The following is a 26,083-nucleotide window of genomic DNA, read 5'->3' on the forward strand; positions in this document are numbered from 1 at the left end:
TTCTTACTCACCAGACAAATCACTATTAGAAACTAAAAAAAGAAAAGAAAAGAAAAAAGTAGTACGACTTAAGTTGTCTCAAGAGTAGTAAAGATATAAGGGACTATGATAGATCACTATTTAAATCTCTTCTTTTGCAACTTACCCACCACTACTCACATCAGTTCCCTGTCCAGACAAACATTAGAAAGTCAGGAATCTGATTAAATCTTCAAATGAATGTTTCCTCAACTTGTCCGACCTGGTGCTCTGACCTCCTAATTCTTAGATCCAGACCTTTTGCTCTAACAATTCACTTAAATTTCTTATCTCCCAGTTCAGGGCCATACATGTCAAATGACACGATGGAAGATGGTGATAACATTCAACTGCGGCTAGGAAAAAAGCCTTACAGTAAAACAGGGCTTTAGAGAAGCCTTGGAAACATCTCCCAGCTATAACACAATAGTGTGGCCTCTCTCCCACTACATGCAGCAGATGCATCCTGTTAATGGATTGTAGATCAGGCTCCCAAGCTGACCTAGGAGGTCAGAGCTGGCAAGAGGCATAAAGTTGCTCTGTGAAAGAATGAGATCCAAGCCAGCTCACCTGAGAGCACAAAGCAACAGCCAACACTAGAAGCCCTTGCTAAGTAAGATTTCATGGGCATGATTACACTGGGAAAGTCTTTTGGTTAAGAAACGTCATTGCCTCCGGTCTTTAAAGCCAGCTTGGTAAGAAAGACTTGTTCTAGGATTTGTCCTCCCAATACGAATTTCTTCCAGTATGAAAGGACAGGTCTTCAACCATGGCAGGGGGGACACAAACCAGGAAGCTGATGTTTGTACAATAACAGTACACATTAGTAAGTGACACATACTACCTTTATTGTAATTTTAAAGCCTGAGACCTCAAGGCTTTATATTACACAATACTACTTTCCTGACATTAAAAATTGACCACAGAGTACAATGCACTGGGAACAAAATCAAGTTTGCAGACAAATAATGTTACCAAGGATATAATCCAAGGCATACTCTTTAATGTCCTTGGGCAATATTTCATTTTGGTTACAGCACTGGTATAGGCGTCCTTCCCCGTATAACTTAAAACTAACAGTGTAGTGTAGCTGATTTAACAAAATATACTGTACATACCTCATAGAATGATGCAGCTTTAGCATTTTCTGCTGTCAGAACCTGCTCCTAAACCTGGATTATCCCCCAGGTTCTGCCAGTATAGCTGACTCTGAACTCAAGCACCTCCTCTTTCCAAACTACATAACGCATATCCACTCATCCCCTAAGTAAAAGTGGTAGAAATGTAAGGCTGCATGTCAGTACAACAAAAAAGTAATTTACTTGCTAATGATGTTCATTCTGTTCATCTATTTAGAGATACTGAACTGCTGAAACTAATTTATCTTAGAGTCAGGTCCTGACGTCGCTGATGTCAGTGAGATAGGGTCAAATCCTGAGTACTCAAAGCAAAGTGGGGGGAAAAAACCCAAGCCACCACATTTAATGCCTGTCAAAACTCTTTAGACATTGACTTCCCCCCCAGACATCTCACTTATCTTGCCTACACAGTGACCTAACGGTAAGGATGAACAAAGGAGCTGCCCCTCTGCTAGACTCTTCCCTCTACAATTACACAGGTGACTGCCCCTTACAGCGGGAGTTTTGTGAAATGGAGTAGCTGTAAAGACCACAATCCAGCATCTCTAGTTACGAGCAAAAAGAGAAGGGACCTTCCAACACAAATCCAGCACAGATGCTGCAAACTCATGCTACTACTTAATCTGGGTCATGATGCCTCCAGCTTTATTCCAAAACTTATGTGAAAACCTGAAACCACTTAAGGAATAGAACAATAACATCTAAGTGTATAACAATGAGGTATTTGGAATCCTTGAAGAAAAAGTAATGGGATTAGAAGTAAAGATAAATCCCAAACTTAGTGGCCTAGTGGCAAACAGTCAGAATTTAGTTTTTAGTCCGTGTCATCTGGCTTCCTGGATCAACAGAGTCAGGGAGTGGTTAGAAATATTTTGGGATGAAGAGGAAGGAGCCTCATTTTTCTTCTCAAAAGGTGGGATATATATATATATATATAAATTTATATATATATATAAATTTATACATATTTTTATATAAAATATAAATATATATTTTTAATATAAATATATGTATTTATATATATATATGTATGTATGTATGTATTTTCTTCTTATATTTATTTGTGTTTCTACATGTTTGCTGTTCATGTAATAAAATCAGAACTCTCCACAATCAAGTGTGGACAAAAGGATAAGACGAGGAAACCTGGTTACAATGCAGTGAAGGTTTACTAGCACAGACTGTGATTAGCACTCCAAAACTCGGCTAATGCCTCAGACAGCCTGAGTGTGTGGGTCTGCTTATAGAAACAACATTAGATTTCAACCACAGTAGCTACTATAACCTCAGAACCACTGCTATAGCTGTCCTGGTCCTTCACTGGAAAGCTTTGCTGGCACAGTAACCACCTCAAATAGTGTGGGCAAAGGGGCCATAAAGTCACACAGAAATAGTTACGCTAGTAAAGTCTAGTACAAAAATAGATACAACTGTGCCAGAAGAACACAGAATTACTCCGCTTAATGTGGCTAATTTGGGACAGAAGGGAGGCAAAAATTTACTTCCAGGAGGGAAAAAAAAAATCCACCACCAACAAATCCTCTTTCTCTGACCTACCTACATAGCTGTGCTAACGTGGCCATACTGGCATAAGCATAGTGGCAAAGGCGCTTCCAGAGCAGAAATATTTTTAGAGAAGCAAGAGTAAATAAAATGATCAACAATCATTTCACAGTTGAGCATCTTTCAGTAGAAAAAAACAGAGAAATTATGGCTGCAAGACATTTTGAGTGGTCACCTAATCTGTCCTGGAGGAGCAGCCAAGCATCAAACATTCCTGGTAAATGGTAACTGTTTGTCTACTTATTTCTTAAAAACCTCCACTGACAGAGATTCTTGCTGAAATTCTGTGTTTATACTCTGCTGCTTACCCACTTCTTCAATGATCACTTACTGTTCTTAAAACTCTTAAAAGTCTTTCCTTTCCATAGAGAAGGAAATAGATGTCTATACCTAAAGGCTAAACCATACAAGACAGACGTTTATGCTAAAATAGCATATGTGATAGGGGTGCAGAAAGACATATGCAGCCTAGCAATAATCCACCCAGCTTTTATCAGTGAAGACACAGCTTCAGCCACTTCTGCACTCACTGCAGAGCTGATAAAAAACCAAATCAGCACTTTGCATAAGCACGACACTCTTCCCTCTGTCCCCTTCCCAAAAAGGTTCAAGAGATCCGAGGATTAACTTACGATAGAAAGAAAAGAAATAATAAAAAGTGAAACACTGGGCAAATGGAACACCTTGAAAGCACAGGAGAAAAAGAGAAGCCTTGATGCAAGCAGAGAGCAGGAACTGATAGAAGAGGTTGTGTGGCTGTACACAATAGATGCTCTCAGTACAAGGAAGGGGAGCTGGGAGATACACACAACCCAACATCAGATGGCAAAAATGCCTAAGACTACTGGGGTACATAAAGCATTGTCTCAGAAAGCCATTGGGAGGGAAAGAGGGAAGACCTCTGAAAATTGTTGAGTAGAAGAAAGATGGGGGGGACACATTATGCGGTGGGAGATGGCATAACCATGCACCACGGACATGGTGTAACCCTGAGGAAAGAGGAGTTATAGACAGCCCCTAATGTTAAGGTAGCAGACAAGCAGAGATTCTGATTCCTTCCTGAAACCCTGGCACGTGCAGCCTGCGAAAGCTGCTAAGAGTGCACCTCCTAAATACACGGCAAGTCAGAGAAAGAAGTTCTGACCATTAACAGGGAAGTGAGGGCATTTAAAACAGCTTGAAGAGCAATGAGGAATAATATTTATCTCTGAAAATATTAGCACATAGAAAAGAAAAGGGAACATTTTTATTATCTCCTCATCTTTCTGCAACAGATTTTCAAGGGGAACAAAATGTACCCATAGCGTCATTGTTATTAAAAACTTTGGCTAGAATAAGGAGCGAGAATCTTATTTTCTTCTGCTTTTCCTTTGACACTTCACAAAGCCCTTCTACTACAAAGTTAAGTATGCATGAATGTCTGCCACAGTAAAAAAAAAATAAGCACAGTTCACGACTTCAGCTTGTCTTTGTAAAGCAGTGGCACACAATATTTTAATAATAAATTGTTTTAATGCAGTTTTAATATTAACGCTTATTTGAAAAATTTGAACAAGGTAGTTATTAAAAAAGGCTGTACCACTGAACAGCTCTAATACTATCATTAAGTCATTTAAAATTGCACAGTTTCACAGACACTAGAAACTATGCTAAGCTAGTTCTGCTGCTGGGGAAAAAAAAAAGCTCCCTCTCCATCTAGGCAGAAGAGATTGAGCAGAACATTCATGAGCACAAGCAGCTAGGTATACTGCAGCCATCTGAAAAGGAACAAGAGGCTGGAAGAAAAAAACCCTAGGCATCCTGAGCTGCTTATCAATAAGGTCAAAGATACTTAGATATGGGGCTAAGGCCCACCGTGTAAATCAACAAGGTGGCTTATGCATGTCATCTAACTGTTCATCTAACAACTAGCTCTTAGAAAAAGGGAAGTCCTCCCTTCCTCCCCTTTTCCCCATTTGTTCTCATGATCCTGTCTGATGCTTCTCCTTTAGGTGGCTAAGCCAATTCACTCTAGGGTTATAGGAGCATCGCTGACAGCAGAAAGGAACAGAGCCTGTGTCCAGAGCTGAGCAACACCACCACCCCCTTCTAGCTACGTTAAATTGGCTAAGATGTGCTATCAAACCATGTTCAGGACATTAGGTTTAAGGTTTGGGTATTTTTCTTTTTTAAACATTCAGTTAGCATTTTAACAGATACACAGCTTACTGTTATCATAACAACAGAATTAATCATACTTACGCAGCTATGACTGTGTAACCGTGTCATTCACCAGCATTTGAGATCAACAAAACCTTATGTATCGCCATATTCTTAGACAAGCTTGAACACATTACATTTTGCCTTTACTACCTCACATTCGTTGTTCTATATACAGCTTAACTTGTATTGTCTTTTGAGATAGTTACTGTAAAAAACCCAAACATTAATACTTACAGTTCCAGGCCTCGTGAAGTCAATACTATGTGCTACACTTTGTCTCATCTGATTGCTAAACAAACGAACGCAAACACTTTGAAGATACTCTGGTGTGATCTAAAAATTAGGAAACATAAGGAGAGAACAGGATTATATAAAATTTCCACTTTCTACCAGACAAGTGTTTCTATACTAAAGGTTGTTTGGTTTTTATTTGTTTAAAGACGGCAAGAAATCACACATCTGAGGCTCATCGATGCAAGCACAAGGTATATACTGCCACTACCATTCTGTTCAGAAACTAAGAAAACTGTAAACTCTCTTCACCTGGGAATAGCTATGCTATTCACAAGACTAACGCTAAACACTTTCAGAGAGTCTAGAAGAAAAATGGAATTTGTGACACCTGTGTTTGCATACAGATTTTCCTCAATCAAAAGGTAAGTTCTCCAACAGTACATACGACGCAGTTTTGTGCTTTAGACTTAAGCAATGCTATGCTGATGTAGGCAAAGCGCAGAACCTACACAACTCTCTTGTACAGCAGAGAGAATAAATATGAATGATACAGTACAGCACTTCTGTGTTCAATGTAAAACATCTCAGTGGCTTTAGGTTTTTTGTTTTGGGAAATCTGCATCACAGTAGAACTGCCAAATTTCAGAACAGTTCTTAGCTTCCCCAGCACAGAGAGGCAAGAGGACTGAGATTACAGAAACAGGAACACTTCTGATATTCTCAGACCTAGGGCAAGACAACAAACCCCTTCAAATTCAGAATGCTATAACTTCAATATGATTTTATTCAGTACCCAACTCCACTTTGGATTCAAAAAAAATGATAGAAATCAAGATTCATAACGAAAGAGCACCCTCAGCTGGACACACTTGGGAAGGATCAAATGACTGCCCAGCACATGGCTTTCAAGGGAAATTAAACAAGCATCCGCAACAAAAGATAACCAGCGCCTGCGTTCCTCCACCACAGCAGGTAAGAGGATATCACCTAGAGAGCACTGACAACATGTGAAACAGGAGGCGGGAAATAAATGACTATGTGTTTCTTATTGTTATCAAAGCTCATGTGAGCTTTGATATGTCTTGTGAGATGGTGATTGTTTCTTCAAGATTTCAAGATTATGCCCACCTTCTACCCTACCTTTATCCTAGTACACAACGGCAATGGCTATCTCTCTTCCAAAGTGCTGTTTCATTAGTAAAGAGACACAGTACTTAAAGAAATGCTCATAACTAGAAAGTTTAATTCACATTTTAGTGGCATCCTCTCTCCGTTTTCTGGGGGGTGGGGGAAGCAAATACACATCTGAGTTATCTCTTACCATCTTGCCATTGACTGTGGCCTCCAAGGAATCCACCAGTTCTGCAGTGACTCCAATGAGATTATGGTAGTCTGCCTGCATTTTGTTAAATCGTTTCAGGTAGGTCATGGTCCTGTGCTCAGATTCCACTAACTGTTGATGAAGATGTTGCAGCATTTCTGTCAAGAGAATGATAAAAAAGAAATAACACCTTTTCAATCACCTTTTCAATCGAAAGGACAAAAGAACCCACAAGCACTTTTACTGCTCTGAAGGGACAACTTCAACTGCTGCTGTGGAATTACTTTTATTCAAGGGGTGGAATTTCACTGCAAGGATAACTCCACACTACTAGTGTGATTTCATTTCATCACAACAGCTGCAAGTATTTGTTTTGCTTTAATTGCCCAAAGAACCAATTGCTTCACAGTTACAGTAGCAATACAACTATTAGACAGTGAACATCACTGAATATATTTGTGAAGAGGATACTGTTTTAAAGGTCTGTTAACACAACAAGTTTCATGCTATCAGAGACAAAACAAGGCTGTGGGTGTCAAATCAGGGGAACATATAACAAAATGCAGCTCAGACTTGGTTGACTGAACTTGCCACCTGCAGATGAGATTCATGCACTATCATCTTCCACATTCACTAAAGTAACGGTGGGTAAAAACCGGTATGACACACAGCAACTGAAAAGGTCAAGCTGACACTTCAAAGATAAAGCAACAGAACAGGACAGGATGGTACCCAGAGATTCCTGCCAGTGTTTGTCAAATTATACTGTGAAGCTCGGTGTTTTCTCCAGTTAATTTCTAGAAATAGATCACTGACACTTAGGTTATGTAGTACTTTGCTTATTTCAGAGTAAATACTAAGTCTTCTATCTTTTAAGAAAAATGGTACAAATCACAGAGGAAAAAAAGCCCTAAAATTGAAGTTATCCAGTTCCTTAGCTGCTATTAAAATATTCACTGAATTCTTCAAAGTTGCAGGGAATTCTCTACTTCTACACAAAATTTTTAAGGTGATTCCATCCTTTACTTGTTGATGGTAAGCTGTATTAGTTATTTTGAGAACTTGAGGCACCAAAAGTAAGTAAAATTTTTCTTTTATGTCTAAATAAAAAAAAAGATCTCTGATCTTTCCTGATACATTTTGTTCCTTCGGGTTCAATTACTTTTCGGATGAGAGAACCAAATTAAGCACCAAAATCTGTATCCTCCATCCCAGTCTCAGACCTAGCCAAATTAGCATTCTACATGGAAGTCAAGCACAGAATCTGGAGCTGTGTACCGCAGTGCACATCTTCACGATTAGACAAATCTATGAAGGGAGGCACAATAATTCTATCGTTACTGCTGATGTTTATGTATTTTGCTAGAACATTATGTTTTAAATTAGGCTGCTGAGAAGCCAGTATTGGTCTAGTGTTGTGAAAATGGCATCGCGCCCATCTGCAAACAGGCTGAATATTTACCATAGGACTTTCTGTTAAATCATGGGCAGGAATCAGCTTGAGTACAGAGTTTCAGACAGAAGTGGGATTCGTTTTCACAGACTTAAAAAATTTTGGGGCTAGAGTAGAGCATTCCAAACAGCTCAATATGACACAGTTTAGGTCCAAACAGACCCAGAGGGAAGGAAAACAAATTAAGTAGCTAAGATGCAACATCGGAAACTAGAAAAACTAGTTCCTATTCCTGGATTTAAACAGATTGAGCCCACAATCTTTGAGGAAACCTTAACCCTCTTTCATGATTCACTGCCTCTTTCCATAAAGATATAGATCACATGTTCCTGTAACACAGAAGCATTGGGAAAAATAACTGATATAAGTAGAAATCTTCAGGATCTTCATTAGGAGAATGCTAAGCAGTACAAAGTTTCACCGCAGTTATGCTCTGCATTTAAAAGAACTTCAGCATATACAACTGGTCTAGCTGAGCACTAAGGTAATACCTTGCAGCTATGATAAACAAGCTCTGGAGAATTTAGGTGTAGTTATTTAAAAAGTGTCCCTTGACATTTGCTCCCCTGCTCTCTGAACTCAGGCATGAACCTCTGCTGTCCCGTGGCAGCTGGCCTAGGGGTGGTAATCTTAAGCAGAAGGGAAAAAATGGGGAGTGGAAGCGCTGTATCAGTACCATGGCTTATCTGGTAGAGCCTTCACAAGTCATCTCCTGACAACTAGATATACTGCAGGCAGTGACGTATTAATCATGCACAAATATCTGCCAAACAGCTTCTGACAAAATGCTTCAAGAAGCAATAAACACGTGGACATAAGAGATGCAAAACCGACAGAGAAATACTATTCAAACAGAACTGTTCGTAAAGATTTTATTATAAATGAAATCGATCAAAGTCATTAGATAGCTCTATGAATTCAGATGTTAGAAATTGCTTTAAAAATTTGTCACATCTTACGGATTTTTAGGGTTTCTGAAATAGGCTGCTTTCACCTCATTTATATGAAAAGCAGTAGATGGCAGAGCAGCTTATTTTTACCTTCAGAAAATTTAGCAAAATTATCTTTTTAATGAGATCTTTAAGAGAAAACGTGCATTAATAGACTTCAGCTATAAATTGACAGTCTTAAAATAAAGCATGGAATACAGAGAAGGTACATTTTCTTAATTCTAATCTGTATTTTTTCAAAATTTATGAGTAAAGAAAAAAAAAAAAAGACAGTTGTTTTACCCTCACAGCCCCCTCCCCTCTAATAATGGCTGCTTTCTGAGAATCATTTATTAATCACAGCATTCTGCGCCTGCAGAATTTGTGACTGACACCTGACATCAAACTGCAAATCAAGCCGCCTTTATGATATTTTTCTTATACTTCCTAGGAGGGAGCCCAAACTGGCGTGAAATAACAGAAGCTGAGACAGGCCAGAGATCCTGTTCAAATCCAGCAAAATGCATTTGAAAAAAACCACCCCACCAACACTAGAACAGCTCCCAGTAACATTTAGTAATCTTGCTGAGAGCGCCAAACTTTTTACAATTCTTTAAGCTGTTAAAACCATCTCAACTGCAATCAATTAATCAACTTAAAAATCAGAAGAGTTAAGATAGCATGATCTGGGTTGTCTTTGGAAGCTTCCTTGATAATAATCATTCAACTTTGATTTTATTATTACTCCACAGCATCACTGCTAGGGGTACCACAGCTTTAATATGAGACGGCCCCAAAACAAGAATATTTTTCTAAACTAATAAAGATTCTGAGAGCAACCATTGCACAAAACTAGCCACTTTTCAGCACTTTATTTCCTTTGCCTAGATGAGCAAATGGGAATACATTTTTATTTAACTGTCATACAACACATTTGGTTCAGAAATTTCCAATAGATGTATCCAGAGCGTGACTTTCACTCAGAGGAAAGTTGGAAGCACCAAGTCATGAAACATAAACCTACTCATAATTCGCTTGCTTTTCATAGCCCAGTGAGGAAAATTTCCAGTGATGAAAATTTATCTTCCAACTACAGTCAGCAGGAAAAACTACATAACCGGAACTCAATACAGCTCATGAATGCTAGTCTTAGCAAATAAGAATCAGGGTCCAACTTACCCCTTGTTAAATTCAGGGTTTATCAATTATAAACACTGGTCTTTACTGAGAAAAGATAGTCAAAGAGAGGAACCACATACAGTCTTGACATATCTTGCATTTTCTATATCGCTATCTTCTCACATATAAGCAATTTTACTAAAAAGGGAAAAATACATCATTAAAGTTTCTCTTGCCAAGAGGGCAGGAAGCTTTCATCATTGACATGTAGCTGACCCAAGTACAGACGGCTGTTGGAAGAGCTGGTCCTGGTCTGCCCTGTTCCCCCTTTGCATTCCTCCCATATCCCCATAACCAATAACAGCATTCTTGCAGACAGATCAGGGAGCTACCAGTCTAGGTAAAAATTAATACTAGTTGCTTGTTTAAAATGTTAAGTCATTGCCACTCATTGAGTCAGATCAGGAAAGAAGGAAATAGTGCCTTTCAGAGGTAGTTCACATTTAAGTCACCTTGCAGCAGCCATCAAACTGCACCCGTAATAGGAAGCAGAGAGTAACACAACACCTTTGGCTTCTCTCTTTCCCTCTCCCAGACACAACTTCCAACACTGACAAATGCTTTCTATATATGATAAGCTTATAGAGGAGGGAGGGGAGAAAGCTCTGGGTGTAATACCTACCAAAACCATTATTCATCTGTGGAAGAAAAGAAGGGGAAAAAAAAGGACAGCGGACTAATCTCCTAGTTTAGGAAGATACAGCATACAGTAAAGCTTGTGACTCGGATAAATGAAGATGTTGGCATGAGGCATCACCTGAGCTACTGCATTTTCTACCAACACTCTTGCCTGCTTTCTCATGTAAGCCTTTTTAATGTTTTGACCCCAGTTTCTATGAGCAGCCAAGGAGCTACATATATGCACATAATTCCACAATAAGCTTTTCTCTCTAAGTGAAAGATTGGTCATTATTGTTTATGACAACTTACCTATACCGCAAACATGCTTCCTGAACTTGTGCTTGCTCTCTCTGTCTCTCTAATCTCAGCCCATGCTCACATACCTTGCTAGAAGGACTGACTCTGGCCAGGCTGAGTTCCTGCATACAAATGCAGCAGAACTCTCAGCAGAGGAGTTGCAGGTCCCAAGAGGTGCTGTCAGACATCAGGCCTCCTTAGGTGACACCAAAACCTTACTCTTAGAAGATGCAGTAGTTGCCTTGTTTCCTTCTTGCTTACGTCATTTCCATAAAAATTATTATCCATATTCTAAACTGACATCTTTCCACATTAATAGTCATTCAGACTACAGCAAATCTTGACAGGCAGGTAGGTCACAGTTGACCTTCTTTCGTGCAGCAGCCTGACACACTTCCTCCACTCTCCCCTTTCCCGAAATGGCGGGAGAGTGGCTGTGAACTCATCCACAGATTTGTAATGAGACAGTGAAAGGGACAGAGCTGAACACACTTTCAAATACTTCATTCCCTCCATTCCTGTTAGCACAGAGGACACACCAAAGGTCTAAAGCTCTCTGTGCAAGATGCCAACCATTCTGCAGTTCTTCTCTTTCCAGCCAAACCAAAAACACATGGGAGAGCTGTAAGTTAAGCAGAACTGCCACACAGATGGCTTTGAAAGTCATACACGTATTAAAGTATTTTAGCAAATGGGTAAAAAGCCAGACTGTAGCAGGTTAATGGGGAAAGGTAAACACACTAAACCCTCCAGGACACCCTCAAGAACATATGTACCACCCCACCCAAACTTGAAGTGCTTCAGTATGTCAGACTAATGACTGCCAACAATTTATAAAAGGCTGTTTTCAGGACTCTTTGCCATACTGGCTGTCATTCATGTGTTGCCTATTAATTTTCTTTGCATTTCTCCTTCACTGATAAAGTAAACATTCTCCAACAGTGAGTATGTACTGTGGATCCCATGTGATCTGAACAGCATACTGCAAAAATAACGTCTCAGATCCAAAACTTTCATGTGAGACAGGCCTCAAGTAACCTTTATGAAAAATCCAAACCGACTCAACCTCCAAGGCACGTTAACAGATCTACAAATTAAGGCTGACCCCCATGCATTCGATACCATGACAGTCCCTATGCTTGTACAAAGCACAAAACCTGTCAAATAAAAAAGAATTAGGCCCAAAATCATTTAGGGCTGATCATTTAATTATTTGTTTTTAATCAGACTATGGAATTATTGCCTTCAGGAAAGTTCGCCACAAGGAAAAAGAGTAATTTCTGGAAAATAAAAAAAAACCACAAAGAACTTCCTATTATTCAATGAAAGCCTAACGCAACACAAAGCACGAAATAACAAAGAAATACCTGGAATTCACAGTAGGAGATGAGCCTAACTTTCTCTTTAATTCAATCTATAAATATTAAGTCCTCAGTGTAAAATTACAGATTAAAACATCTCAAGAGGAAAAGTCATTTTAGGAAGCCAGGTGGGCTCATACAAATCCTTACCAATAAAGTGAACACAGAAAGTCAAGTGAAAAAATGAATGCAAAGGAGTTGGAAACCTAAGTTCTATTTATTAAACTGTTTTTTAAAAGGCACATATTTTGAGTACCATCAGCATCTAATGGGATTCAGTGCTGAAATTATTATATTTTTAAAGGACCCCAAGGCACTTAAACACTTAAGTGTGTATGAACAGCTTACCTAAAAATGCAACACATCAGAGAATCATACTTAAATTAACGTGTTCTTATTCAGGACACACCAATACATACTATTTTAGTAGTTTAAACAGGATAAGTGAATAACATCAACTTTGCCTAAGATCATCAGACAGTCACCAGAATAACCGAATGAGATTTGAAATCTGGAAGATGAAGATAGGCATAAGCAGGTATGGGAAAGGGATCTGAGGAAACTTACATTCGTCATAACTAAAAACGGAGAGCTGGTATGCACTGTGTACAGAGTTCTCTACTTGTTTTTACCATGTTTTGTGACAGAATAGACTTAAAATACAAATCCTACTACTAGGCCCCTCCTGTTTCTAGTACATGCCTATGCTCAACCCTACTGACCTCAAGCAGTCTAGCAGTAACTATCACCAAGACAAGGGTCTGGATTTCAAAGGACTTTTTGCCATGCATCACTAGCTTACCCATCATTGCAGGCCTACTTTCCACTACTATTTTAGCCCCTAATCTACAGAATATCCTTACCACATCTCAGCATTTACCTTTGTTGCACTGTCCATTCTCCTTCTGTTGTACAAGGAGTAGTAGTTCAGGAAAATGTGCATCCTTTCAGTGTGCGTTTGTTCCAGAAACACAGAAACTCAACCAACTGGCAAATCCAACTGAGCCAAATATTCCTCCTGACTCAGGCAACAGCCAGTGCCTGATGCCTCACAGAAGAGCAAGAATAAATTAATCAATAATAAATACATAAAAATCTCATAGTGCTATATGTTGCATGGAGACTTGAGACTTTTTGCTGGCCTTTAAAGATACTAGACCCAGCCCTGAGGTATAAGATACAGTAACTCCAGTCTAAATGTATTAACACCAAAATCAAAAGTCAAACTGCTGATTTTACATAAAATCAACATACACATACAAATACACAGGTGTTTTGGGGTAAGTGATGTATTATACTTAAGAAATATTCAGGGCTCAATTAGGATCCAGTCCATTACTCCATAAAGAGGAATAAGCAGAGAGAAAATTTTCTTCAACTCTTCTATGCCAGACACCCACACAAACATCCGTAAAATGGGAGTGAAAGCAGTGTTTTGATCACTGCTCCCCATCCTGGTAAATGGGCAGGAATGGAACAGAAGGAATATAATTTCCAGCTCATCATTCAATACCACCATGGCAACATGCTGCTTTAGAATAAAGTAAGATATAGCAGCAAAGGACTTTCAACTTCTCCTGGTTTAAAAAAAAAAAAAAAAAAAAAAAAAAAAAAAGGGCAAAAAAGCAGACTCCAGTTCAGTTCTCTTTACCTTGCCTTTAACTGTACTGACCAAAAATGGAGAAGATAATTTGTCATATAGCTAGTTAGTTTGCAAATTAGGCCTGACAACACAGCTTAAACAATACTGTTAGAAAAACAATACAGTCTGAAGCACAAGCCATTTAGTAAAACAATAGTTTCTGGAACCCTCAAAAGCCCTGGAAAACTTTCAGCTAGTCCCTGAAATGGCTAACTGGAAAGACTAACAGCTTCACAAATGCTAAGAAAGAAGTCAGGTCAGGTTGGTGCCAGGGGGTTTCCTGTATTTTATATACGGAAGCCAAGAACAGTCATACGAGAAACATGCAGCTTCTTATGCATCTATACATTTGTCTTTAGATAACTTTTTCAAAAGGGTTTTTTTGAATGTGGAATATAAACAATGTTTCCTATCATAAAAACACTGAACTGCAACGTTACTGCAATGCTGCAACAAATCTTAGCAACACACTCTTCCAATAAATTATACTGCCTCTTTATAGTAATTCTTATTATCTTCAAAGTGTTTTCTCAGAAGGATACAAATAAAGTGAGAAGCTGGGGAGTCTGTCTGGCTTTGAGAGTCAGAGACAGGAACTTTTCCAATCTTGTCCTTAAATCCAATGTCCAAGAATCCTTGAAAAGAAAAACAAATGATGACAGTTGTTCACCAAATATGTACACTCTGCTGAAAGTACTATTTAGATCACAGCAACTTTCCATTAGTAAACAAGGCAGCCAGCATTGTATTGAAAAGATTCCCTTCACTGTTACTGAAGTGAATGTGTTTGCCAGCTACTCGTAAAAGCATACAGAAGTTAGAAGAGTTCAGTATTATTCCCACACAAGACTTCTAGAAACAAAATGTAGCTTTATTTCAAGTATAAAACTATCATACACTGTTGGTGCATTGTATGCCCATGCAACAACTGCCCCTAAGTTAGAAATACCTTTAAATTACAAGCAGCTTGAAAAAAGAAGATAAAAAGATGAAAATTAATTTTAAATTTATTAAGTAGAGTATGAAATGAATAATTTTCCACTGCTCAGTTTTCAAAAAGTAATCACTGTAGTCATCTTTCACTCCTAACAAGACCTGGGAATTGTAAATTTTGTTAGTAACAATTGCAAGTGTCATGACATCAGCGATCAGGTTATGACATTTCTAAAATAAGGATTTGGAGAGAAATAACTCATGTACGAAAAACAGACCAACCTATCAGCCACAAACTGGAATGCTGTCTTCTGCCTGACACAGTGTCTCACAAGCACACAAAAATAATAGTTAAGGAAAAAAGCCAAACTACACCTAAGAATTCACTGAATACTCATTTCCTCTATTTCAAACCTTCATTTAAGCTAGTTTCTGCTGGACGAAAAGCTAGCCAACAGATAAAAAAGCAGTATCTTCCAACAAGTAGCAGGAGTTTCCTAAATTTACTGCTGTATATGTAAATATATGTTCTCACAGCCCAGATCTGCCCTTATTTCACCATGCTCGTACAGAATTTACTTGCTGCATTTACCAATTCAGTATCCAGACAGTGGTGCACCACAGTACGCTGTACATTACCAAAGGAACCATGTCTCCTACAGAGAGGAGTGTATATTATTTTTCAAGATGTATTACACAAACAGACAGGAACTCCAGCTATATAAAGCATCAGACGCCTGAGTAAAAAAATATGCCATAAGAACACTGCTTAGTAGACTAGTGACTCACTGCTGTTCTTTCTCAAACGTAAAACAATCTGTGTTTCAACACTAACATGGAATGAGCTGTACAATTCCCACAAGAAAATATGCGTGACTGTGGACTAAGAGCTTGGACACCGGGTTACTATGAATAAACCTGAGCATCTCGACTCAGATAAGGCATTAAAAAAAAAAAAAAAAAGCTGCTAATTAAAAAAAGAGTAGTCGTATCCCATCTCTGAGGTCAACAAGTATATCTCATTATTTATAGCTAGTCCCAAAGGAAAATGGCAGTATATGCCTTTTTTGGTGTTAAACTGGAGCTCTTCATCAGGTGGTACATCCAAAGTCAGTCCAAGGGCAAGTATCACTTAAACTTTAAACTTTGATTTGATATCAAAAAGCATGTGGCAGGCTGAAGATATCTCTTCCCACCACAATAACTGACCACAGCTTCTTAGATAAACTAGCAAAACTGTCCATGTGGCAGGACGGTGAAGGATTTCAAGCATGTAACCCTGCAAAATAATATACATATTTTACAAACAAATTTGTGTACACGTGTGTATGTGTACACGGGAGCTGTATACACACAGGCAATACAGCAGATCAGTTCCTTGATCCAGTTCAAGTGCAACCACATAACCAGCCATTTCCAGCATAACCAAGAAGTTAAGGCGCAATTTTGCACCACAGGAACAAGCCATCAGCAGGCGAAACAGTGGCTGTATCTTCCCTATAGGTATTGCCACCGATCTTTACAATGTCAAAACACAGCTCTGGACAACATCTCCTAACCATCTACCTGCACATTGGCCAGGAAGCAGTCAGTGTAAGGGTGTTTCATTACCCCTTCATCAATAGAATAATTGTAGACATCTTCACATTGAAAGGGCACCTGTAAGTGAGATCTATTTTGAACCTCAAGCACACTAACTTTTACACTCTCTTCTCACTTGCACTCTCTTGCACGTGCAAGCCTAAGAACTGAACTCTGAAAAAGCCATTCAAAGAAAAAGGCTAAAACATATTTAACAAAAAAATTAACCAGCAAAAATGCCTATGGCAAGAGTCACCAAACCACTAAGCACAGCTATGCTCTACAGCTATGCTCTTCCAGCATTTTTTTTTGGGGGGAGTGGGGAAGAGTCTCAGAACACAGACAATAGACACTCATTTTCTGTTACAGGAGGATTACTTATAAACTTGACTTTCTCTTCTCCACATTAAACAAAACTGCTTCAGGCTCCTTATGCCTAGCTATCATGTTTTAAACCCAGCTATATATACATAGATAGCGGGGCTGGTCAACAACCTCAAAGCAAGTAACTAGACTTGAACTACTACATAGCAATTCCCAGAAGCATGTATATTTCAGGGTTGTGTGGAAAGGAAGGAGAAGTAGCAATTTTTATCTATAACACAAAGCCAGCGTACCATTTAGGACTCAAGTAAATACAAAATATATTTAAGACGGTACTCTGTTATTGATAGCACTCTCACAACCCTTCCTCCATTAAATACATGTTCTTTTATGATTGCACAGTTTCTGTTAAAGGAAACAATAAGAGTGATTACCAAACTAAGCATCATTCAATATTTATCACCCCATGAGAAAAATCATCATAAATACCATCTCTGCAAAACAGACATTTACCTGGAAAAGTTCTTTAAATGAAGGATGTACCATGGGGTTCGGGACAAAAGGCAAAGCATAAAAGGGAAGAAACTCTGTAGTCTGGCTCAGCGCAGCTCCTTTTGTTTCCAGGTATGCCTTAAAATGAGAAATTCTTTCCTCAAGTTCAGCTTTGTTCTAGGAAATAAAGCAGCATATTTATTTAGAAAAGTGCCACTTTGAATGTAATGTAAAACTGGCAAATATAAGCAGAGACCTAAATACAAGAGACCTAATATCAAGTTTGAAATCCGAGAATATTTGTTATCTAAAAAGCAACATTTATTTAACTAGAGAGCATTATATCTTGTTTTCACCGCTCAAAACAGAAAGTTTAAACCAATGTTGTTATTTGTGTCGTCCAGGTCCAACAAAAGAAGAGAGGGACAATTGCTTTTTGAATGTAAATTATTCCTGCCCACTTCAAGCTAGATTTCTAAAGCAGAGTGCCATTTCCACACTCAGGGCAGAGAGGAAAAACCTACTTTAGACATGCTTTATTTCAGTGATAAGTGCAGAACCATAAAATCCACTCACACAGCACCAGGAAGGGGGGAAGAGGAGCTGGCACATGGAACAGACCAAAAGCTTCTTAGAGGCTGGAAAGCACAATGAAGGCATCCAAATGCTCCCGTAGCAGCTGACAGGTGCAAGGCAGGAGCTATTAAGCCCTGGCTGATCTGGCTGACTCCAAGGTACTTAAATGTCTCTTCATCATAAAAGTCCCACTTAGCAAAGATTTTATTTTAGGACAGCTTGGAATTGCTGTTTTCAATATGATATATTAAGCTGACCAAGATTCAGCTTTCCAATTTTATCAGAAATGTTTGTATTTCAAGACACAGCTTCAGTCCAAACTGGAAGCAAAATAAACATTTTAAGAATCTTCTGTAGACTACCATCAGCGGTGTGAAAGTATCAGCATGCTGGTATTTTCCAAATTAAAATATTTCATGAGCTCCAAGATAAGGAAACCTCCAAATCCCATCTCTGTACTTCACAATACAAGGGGTCTGGTTTAACTAAAATGCAGACTGTGGCCCAAAGACTGTATACATACTTTGCAAATTCTTCTTACTAAACATCCACACTAAAGACAAATAAATGAAGTAAACCAAACAAAAGCAATTTGAAGTTTGAACTGTGAACTAAACTTACCGGCTTTCCCACAGAGTGTTTTAAGAGGTAGGTGGCAAAGTGGACGTGAAGATAAAACTCCAGCTTCTGAGCAATTGGTTCATTGTCCCTGACTGAAGACGAAATATGCTCTTCCCAGAGCTGGAAGAAAACTTTCTGCTCACCATTTTCAAATGCTGTAAGCAGATCTTTCTGCAAAGCGGAAAAGCATTCAGTGAAAAACCAAACACAGAAGAGCTACATTTCTTCAACAGTAGGTTAGTGAATGAAGAATTCAAGTGCCATCTGAACACTTTGAATTCAAAGTTTTATGCAAACTCTCCCATCATCCAATGACCACGTAAATATTCTTTCTCCACCTATCTTTATTATCTTCAAGAAACTGAATCAACCATCAATACGAGAAGTAAAGCCCAAAATTTCAAGCATCGATATGGGGACCCACCTTTACAATAAGGGAAAAATAAATGCCTATGGCGTGTGAAAATCAGTCTTATCAAAGTATGGCGAGCTAAAAACCTAAAATAGTGTGAACCAAAACTACTGTCTCAGGTTCAAAAGGACTGGAGTTCTGAAAAAAAACACACAAACAACCAAACTTAAAGTTTCTCGTACTGAAAGACAACTGCTAGCAGACTTCTTCAAATAATCCAAGAATCTGATCAGACAGTTCAGATAATCTCATTGCCGTACAAATTGACACAGCAGTTAGCGGCCTATAACTATTTTTAGTATTACTCAAAGTAAGTGTAAATGATGCATTACCTGAACAGGCAAAGCTTTTGAATCTCTTGAGGAAACGCTTGCTGGTTTAGGTAGTGGCTTCCCTTTTATTTTACATTCTTTTGTAAATACTTTCACCGTTTCTTCAAATTCAGCAAAATCCAAATACTGCAAGACAAAAACATACAGGAGCAATATTTTTTTAGATTATTAATGACTTAATGAGTGACCCATGAATTGCCAAAGTCCTTTAAAGATTCCCTGTAGCAGGGTCCATAAATGCCAAAGACTACACAGCAACAAATCAAGAACTGGTACTTCATGTGGCAGGAAACTACCATTAACTAGATCTCCTCCTGCATACTAGACGATAGTACTGACAACCGGGCACATCCTCTCTGAAAGAACGATGCCCCTTGGTTTAGCCAATAATTTAATTTAATCAAAGAAAAAAAAGAACTAAAATCCATTAATGCTATACCTTGGTTGAAGAAACAAATAAATAACTTCCTTGCAAATAATGGTCTCAGAGGGCTTAAGTGCGACTCCACAGCAACAGTCAGAGAGCTTGAATTCTAAGCCAGGTCACTCACCTGAAGCTGTGCAAGCCAAATTAATAACCAGCTAATCAAGCACTATTCTTCTGAGAAAGTGCTAAACAGCCCTGCCTCTTCCTCCCGCACTGTACAGTAACTATATTACACACAACTTTCTCCTCCTCCCTTCATCTCAGGAGTCTTAGTTATTGGTTGCCAAGACAAAACATCACATTTCATTTTGCAAACTTGATCTGGATCCCCAATATTGCCACAGAGAACAAGAATTATTTACTTTCTTCACTGTTAACATAAATAATATTATAGTAATGATTAAGTACTTAAAACTCTTTTATAGATTTGGTTTCTGACATACCCAAAAAGATTTAAGTTGTGTATGAGTCTACTACTTGGTAGACTCTTGAGGCAGGAAGCAACTGTCCAGGCTTTCAACAGAGAGCCTGGTGAAAGCTGGGCACAGTGACAGCTGATTGCTGCTTCCGATCACTGGCATCTGCAGAACCCTGCAGTAGGTTGGGTCACAAAAGTAGACAAGGCGGGGCAGGGGGGTCAGGTTGTTGGTTTGGTGTTCACTGAGGGCCCCAAACTAGGCAACCAACACAGTGTCAATCAAAGGAATGAGGCAGTAACAAACAGCAGAGATCACGGACTGCGTAGTTGTTCCAAAGCATAAATCCCATTTTAGCCAATTTATCCGCAAAGCTGAAGCACAGATTACCAGAGAGGCACCCACCCATGAAAGTTTGTTTCTCACTGTCTTTTTCACAGGACTGTTTCACACTTTAGAACACCTTCCGATTACCTCTTATGGGCAATATGGGTAGAAGAGTGCCTAGCTGGAAAATCCTGCTTAGGCATTAAACCATGGAGATCAGTGGTCTCAGGACTTCAGCCTGGGCTTTGTCAGCTCTAGGGTTTTTATATGCCTCTGCGATTTTTTACACATATAGAATGAGGTGGCAGCTAAGCAATGTTTTAAAGATCTCACCGTTATTACAGGTTGTTCCTGAGCCCCAAAGTTGTCTGTGGATCTAATCAACTTAACTGTTTCTTTAACGAAAGCCTCATTTACAATGAACAATAAATAATTCTAGATTGATTTGATGTTTGACTGCTGGCATTTAACAGACACTGAGCCCTTCGAATTTACAGAGCATGACAGGAGTCAATATGACTTCAAGGTGTAACAAACACTTAGCCAGCCAAATAACTCCAGAATTTAGACGACAGTTACAATGTCTGGCTCTGAATACAAGTATTATGAAATTTTGCCTTGTTCATTTCAACCAAAAAGAAAAAGAACAGAAAAATGAGAGAAAACCAACCTCTCTCACTAGTCCGAGTAACTCAGCTTCGTAAGCTAGAATGTCACCCATCGCTAAATGTTGCTGCTACATCTCATCATGGATAAACCTAGAAAATCGTAAAGGAGGGGGGAGTCAGCAGACAGCACAGCGGTTCACACAGCACAGCCACCCACAGCCCATCAGCCATCTCATCACCCAAGAAACCGCGTGAGCAAGACATCCCCCCGTAAGGCGCCTCCAAAGAAGTTCCGAAGCCGGTCCTCGCCGACCCGACCCGCTTATCTCGTCAGGACGCGGCGGCGGTCACACCGGTTCCTCACACAGCGGCTCCTCCCCGGGCCGAGGCGCTGCGGCCACCCCCTCAGGGCCGAGAACACGCGGCTCTGCGGGCTCCTGAGCCAACCACTGGGAAGATGGGGGAGAAGCGAGCAAACCCCGAGTGCCGCCGGCACCGGCGCGGCCTACCTGCCCCAGCGCCCCGCGCCGCCGGCTCCTGTCGCCTTGGCAACCGCGGCCTCACTCCCCTCCACGCCCCGCCGCCTCCCGCCGCACATGATCCCTTTCAGCCAATCCCAGGTCGGGAAGGGCACGTCACGTGACGGGGGAGGATGCGCCACCGTGTCGGCGGGTAGCGCCCCCTGGCGGGCGGGGGTGAACCTGCAGCCCCCCGCTGGTCGCGGTGGAGAAGGCGGCTGTCCGTCGGCCGGTCGCTTTCGGATGCCCAAGTACATGATTTCTTAATTGCAGCTGAACACTGATCCCGCAGTATTTCCCCCCGCCGCACCCGCCTCCGAGCACTGCGCTCCCTGAGGGAATGGAAGCACTGGGAGTTACTCCGGCTCTGGTTAAAACAGCCCTTGGCCGAGGCCGCCTGCGCCGCTTACCTCACAGCTCGGACGGTTCCGCCGAAAAAGATGTTGGGCAGAACCAGGCAGGGTCATGCCAAGACTGAGCACTGTGCGACGAGCCTGAGTGCCAGCCCCGAGACCGCCGGGGTAGGGGATGCCAAGGGGCGCTGAGGCTGGTCCCGTGGGTTGTGCCTTACCTCACGGAAGCCTGAGCAAAACAAACAGGAGGATTGGCCAAGCCCCGTGTCGAGGCTTTGTCCTGTTTTTAATTATCAGTGGTGTTAATGGACCTCTTGCCACTGACACCAAGTCTTCTAGCTAAGCACAGTAAAATGACATCGTATCACCAGTGATACACCCGGTCTTTCGGCCTCACCCCGAGCAGTTTTGGTTTACACCAGGAATACCTAAGACCCATGTCCTCCGCCTGTCCCACAACCAGACGCAGCACGGCACCATCTCCCTTCCTTTAAAAGGCTCCTAAAGCGGGCAGCAGAAACTGAATACAGAGCTTTGCATCTGCCCCCCCTGCACAGATTTTGACCCTTAATACCCTCACAAAACCCAAAAGCTAATCTCACCAGCCAGCTCAGAGGCACTCTTCTCCACCGAGACCATTTCCCAGCCAAACAGTAACTTTCCAACACCAGCGTGGATGAATGCAGTTGAGGGTACAGCCTTCCCTTGGCTCATGATCTTAGGGGCACCTTCTGCTTACGCAATTTTAAAAAAATTTAAGGAACAGGAAAAAAAATAAATCACCCTTACACATTCTTGCCACATCTAAAATTATCAGCTTAGTAGGTGAAATGTTTGGAAAGAGCGAGGTGATGGTAAGCAGAGTTATGGCAGATGGTGAGCAGGCACTAGTACTCCATCCATAACCCGTGGGAATTGCTTCACCACTGCTCCATGGCCAGACTGCAGTGGGCTGGTGTTTGGGAACAAAATACTGAGACAGACTGCTGCTTTTTGGGAAAGGAAAGCAAATTGTGAAGTATCTTGTGCAGGGCAGATGCAGCCTTGAGAAATTTATGCCCCTTCCCATGCCTTGCTTCTTCAAATTGTGGTTATCCTGATAAGGGACAGAGCAAGGTTTGAGCCAGGGTTGTGCCAAACTGCCCAGTTTTTACTTACTTGCATTTCATGGGATGGATGAAAAGGTGCCAGGAACAGGTCACTTCATCCATCACCTTCGTCTGTGCCAGAGGCCCTTGAAAACATCTAATTCCCCAACTCAGCGTGCTTGGGAGATGTTCTCAGTTAAAGAAATCCTGCTAGAGAAGGAACTTCTCCAGGAAATCAGGAAAGCCCTCATCAGTTTTCTTCAGGTCCCATTCTTCCCCCTGCGCTGAGAGCAAAGGGACAGAAGAGCAGATTCCTGAAACCCCAGCGAAGACCCCACTGCTCTCAGCGCATCGCAGAAAAGTCTGCAGGGCATTGTGGTTTGCATCGTGACGCACTGCCATATGTTGTTGGAAGACAACACAAGCCTGGGACAGAGTCGGTGGGGTTGTACCTATCACTGTCCTGCTGCCAGCCAGAAGGACCCAGGTGGAGGAGACTGGCTGCTTGTCCGGGGCTGTTGCGAGCAGAGAGTGAATGCATCGAGTGAACGTGGGCAGAAGAGCCCCAGGGTTAATAATCTAGCAATGCTAAAATCAGGTGTGAGGTTTCCTTATGAAGGAATTGGTGAACACCGTGGGTAGCATTTGTTCTGGAAAGGAAGATGAGCATCCGGCGCCTTGTGCAACACCTGCCTTTGCCATCTTCCATTGAGCAAGTGCATCGCTATAGCAAACCTCAGCTTCAGTCACGGGGATGTCCTTTCCCGCTCAAGCGCTCTACATACTCTCTGCTTTGCCGTATCCCTGGATTTATTTGTGTTGGGAATTCCAGATGGTGCAAAAACATCTGGAACACGGCAAAACAGTAGCAGCTCAAAGGACTGCTATGCTTCCAGAGGTTGCCACTGCACCACTGTTCAAAGATAAAGACAGGTATGCCGCCTTCTACTTATTTTAAACAACAGATGCTGTGTGCTGCAGAGAAACGTTTGTAGCCCTATGGCTTCTTGGAAGACGGTGGACAGCCTGGACTCTGGATCAAAGATTTTCCTTGGAAACATGCTGTAAGTCTTAGAAAGCGATCGGCAGTGCCTAGAAAGCAGCCTGCGATTTCTAGAAAGCAATGGGGGATTGCTAGAAAGTACTGGGAAATTTCCAGGAAGTGCTCTGCAATCTCTAGAAAACACTTGGGTATTTCTAGAAAAGCCTCTGCGATTCCTAGAAAGCACCTGAAAATGCCTAGAAATCACAGGGAAAGGCCAAGAAGCGCTGTAAAAGCTGGCTGCAATTCCTGGGAAGCGCATTAAAGTGTTCAGAAAGCACCTTGGAATTCCAGCCTGTAATCCCTACAAAGCTCTCTGCGACTCATAGAAAGAACAAGGATATTCCTGGAAAGCATAAAAAAATTCCCAGAGAGTAAGGAAAAATTCTTAGAGTCCGGTCTGAATGCCTAGAAAGTTGTGGGAGATTCCTAGAAATCCACAGAAAGCCCACTGAAATTTCTAGAAAGCACATGAACATTTTTATAGAGCACCAGGGAATTCCTAGGAAGCGACGGGGAATTTCTGTTCTAACCATTAAGGTGTGTTCTCATTGCTCACCAGGAATGTGACAACTGGCATTCAGACTGGCTTTGTCGTTACTGCGAGCACTGGTGAGTGGTCAGGTAGGTGTATGATTTCTGGGTTTGGTGATTTGTATACTAAATACTGAAGTTTTATGCATATAAACAAGCATAACATTTATATACATGAAACTTCTATACTAAATACAAATAGTATAACAAATACTCTGCATATATCCAGAGTTTGTCTATAGCCAGAGGTTTCCTCTTTCTGTTGCAAACACTTCTACTGAGATCCCACAATAGCAAACCTTAAATATTGGCGTGGAGTTTTACCATGCTAGCACCTATCAGGCATTTAGCCCGTCCCCAGCTGGCGGAAGGACTGGGTCCCTTGGCCATTTATCACCCGCTCACTGCAAAGGTGACAGGGCTGTGACCTTCCCCTCCCGTTAGTCACCTGTCCTCTAACTTTTTAAAGGAGTAAAAGACTCCCTTCGAGAGTGGTCCCAAGGTTTTGGAGCAGACCAGCTGCAGTTGCCCTCCTTTCTTGTAAAGGTATCTGTGCTGTCCTCTGTGTTCCTTCTCTCCTGCTTTGCTTTGGTGGCAATCAGGCACTGCCCATGGGGAAAGAGAGGGATTATACTGATTTTCTCCTTTTCCCGTCTTCAGGATGACGTGCATCCAGCTGGCTTTCTCCTCTGAGCAGACAAACAGGACTGACGTTGTACCCTGGGGAGGATGGTGGGAAGGGCTGTGTGGGATCTGGGATTTGCTTGATCATATTTTCTCTTCTTTTTCTCCTCCCATTCTTGCAGAAGCCCCCTTCCAGCAGGCAGACAAGGCTGCTGTGCACACGTGGCCTCGCGCAGGCTTTGCCACACTCCTAAGGTGCTTGCGCAGAGACACCTTTTCAGGGAGGTGCTGCCCAGGGCTGAACACCCCCCCCAACCCCGCTGGCCGGCACCTGGGGTAAGGTCATGAAAACACAAAGCTCGTGCTTCAAACCTGAAAAGCGGGACTCCGCTGCCCTTCATGTCCAAGGGAGGACGTTCGTCATCGCCTGGGGCATCACCCCAGCTCCACAGTTTAGGTTTTTCTTGGGGCAGGTGTCACTGTCACCTCTGACAGGGGCTAAACATTCCTGTGGCAGTGCCACCGACTCTGCCAGCGTCGGGTCCTGAGCTGGATCGTAACCTGTTGCTTGATTAAGAAACAGAAGGCTATTCTCTGCGCCCAAGTGGAAGATTTTGCAGGAAATGTCTTCTTGCAGTAGCCTTTCCAAGTGGTTGCATTAAAAATAAAAGCAAGCAGGCAGGAGGGGAACATTTTTCAAAGCTTAAACATCCTGTTGCTTTCTGAGACAAACTTCAGCTTTTAGTTGCCAAAAAAGATTTTGGTTTGGATTTTCAATGAATACTTTGAAGGAGCATAAATAAATAAGAAGTCATTTGAGTTTTCAGTCGATGATATGTTATTGTTGGTTGGGTTGGAGCACGGGCTGGCTCCTACTGGGAGTGGCTGGAGGGCAGAGGGGTTTGCTTGGACCAAC

At 41.2% G+C, this 26,083-nt stretch overlaps 1 protein-coding gene across 3 annotated transcripts in view; it reads right to left on the minus strand.

The window, feature by feature from the left end:
* Positions 1–21,598, minus strand: part of ARMC9 (armadillo repeat containing 9) — a 71,051-nt gene extending 49,453 nt beyond the window's left edge. For all 3 annotated transcript variants that reach the window (XM_063338602.1, XM_063338601.1, XM_063338600.1), the window contains exons 1-9: positions 21,518–21,598; positions 21,071–21,158; positions 19,231–19,356; positions 18,487–18,657; positions 17,311–17,466; positions 14,502–14,594; positions 13,198–13,222; positions 6,478–6,635; positions 5,157–5,255 (exon numbers count right to left, since the gene is read on the minus strand). In XM_063338602.1, coding sequence (XP_063194672.1) covers positions 5,157–5,255; positions 6,478–6,635; positions 13,198–13,222; positions 14,502–14,594; positions 17,311–17,466; positions 18,487–18,657; positions 19,231–19,356; positions 21,071–21,121 — 879 coding nt within the window. In that variant the 5' untranslated portion in view covers positions 21,122–21,158; positions 21,518–21,598. The remainder of the gene's footprint in view (positions 1–5,156; positions 5,256–6,477; positions 6,636–13,197; positions 13,223–14,501; positions 14,595–17,310; positions 17,467–18,486; positions 18,658–19,230; positions 19,357–21,070; positions 21,159–21,517) is intronic.
* Between the last annotated feature and the right edge of the window lie 4,485 nt (positions 21,599–26,083).

Source organism: Chroicocephalus ridibundus, chromosome 6, assembly GCF_963924245.1.
Source record: "Chroicocephalus ridibundus chromosome 6, bChrRid1.1, whole genome shotgun sequence".
NCBI classification, from domain to species: domain Eukaryota; kingdom Metazoa; phylum Chordata; class Aves; order Charadriiformes; family Laridae; genus Chroicocephalus; species Chroicocephalus ridibundus.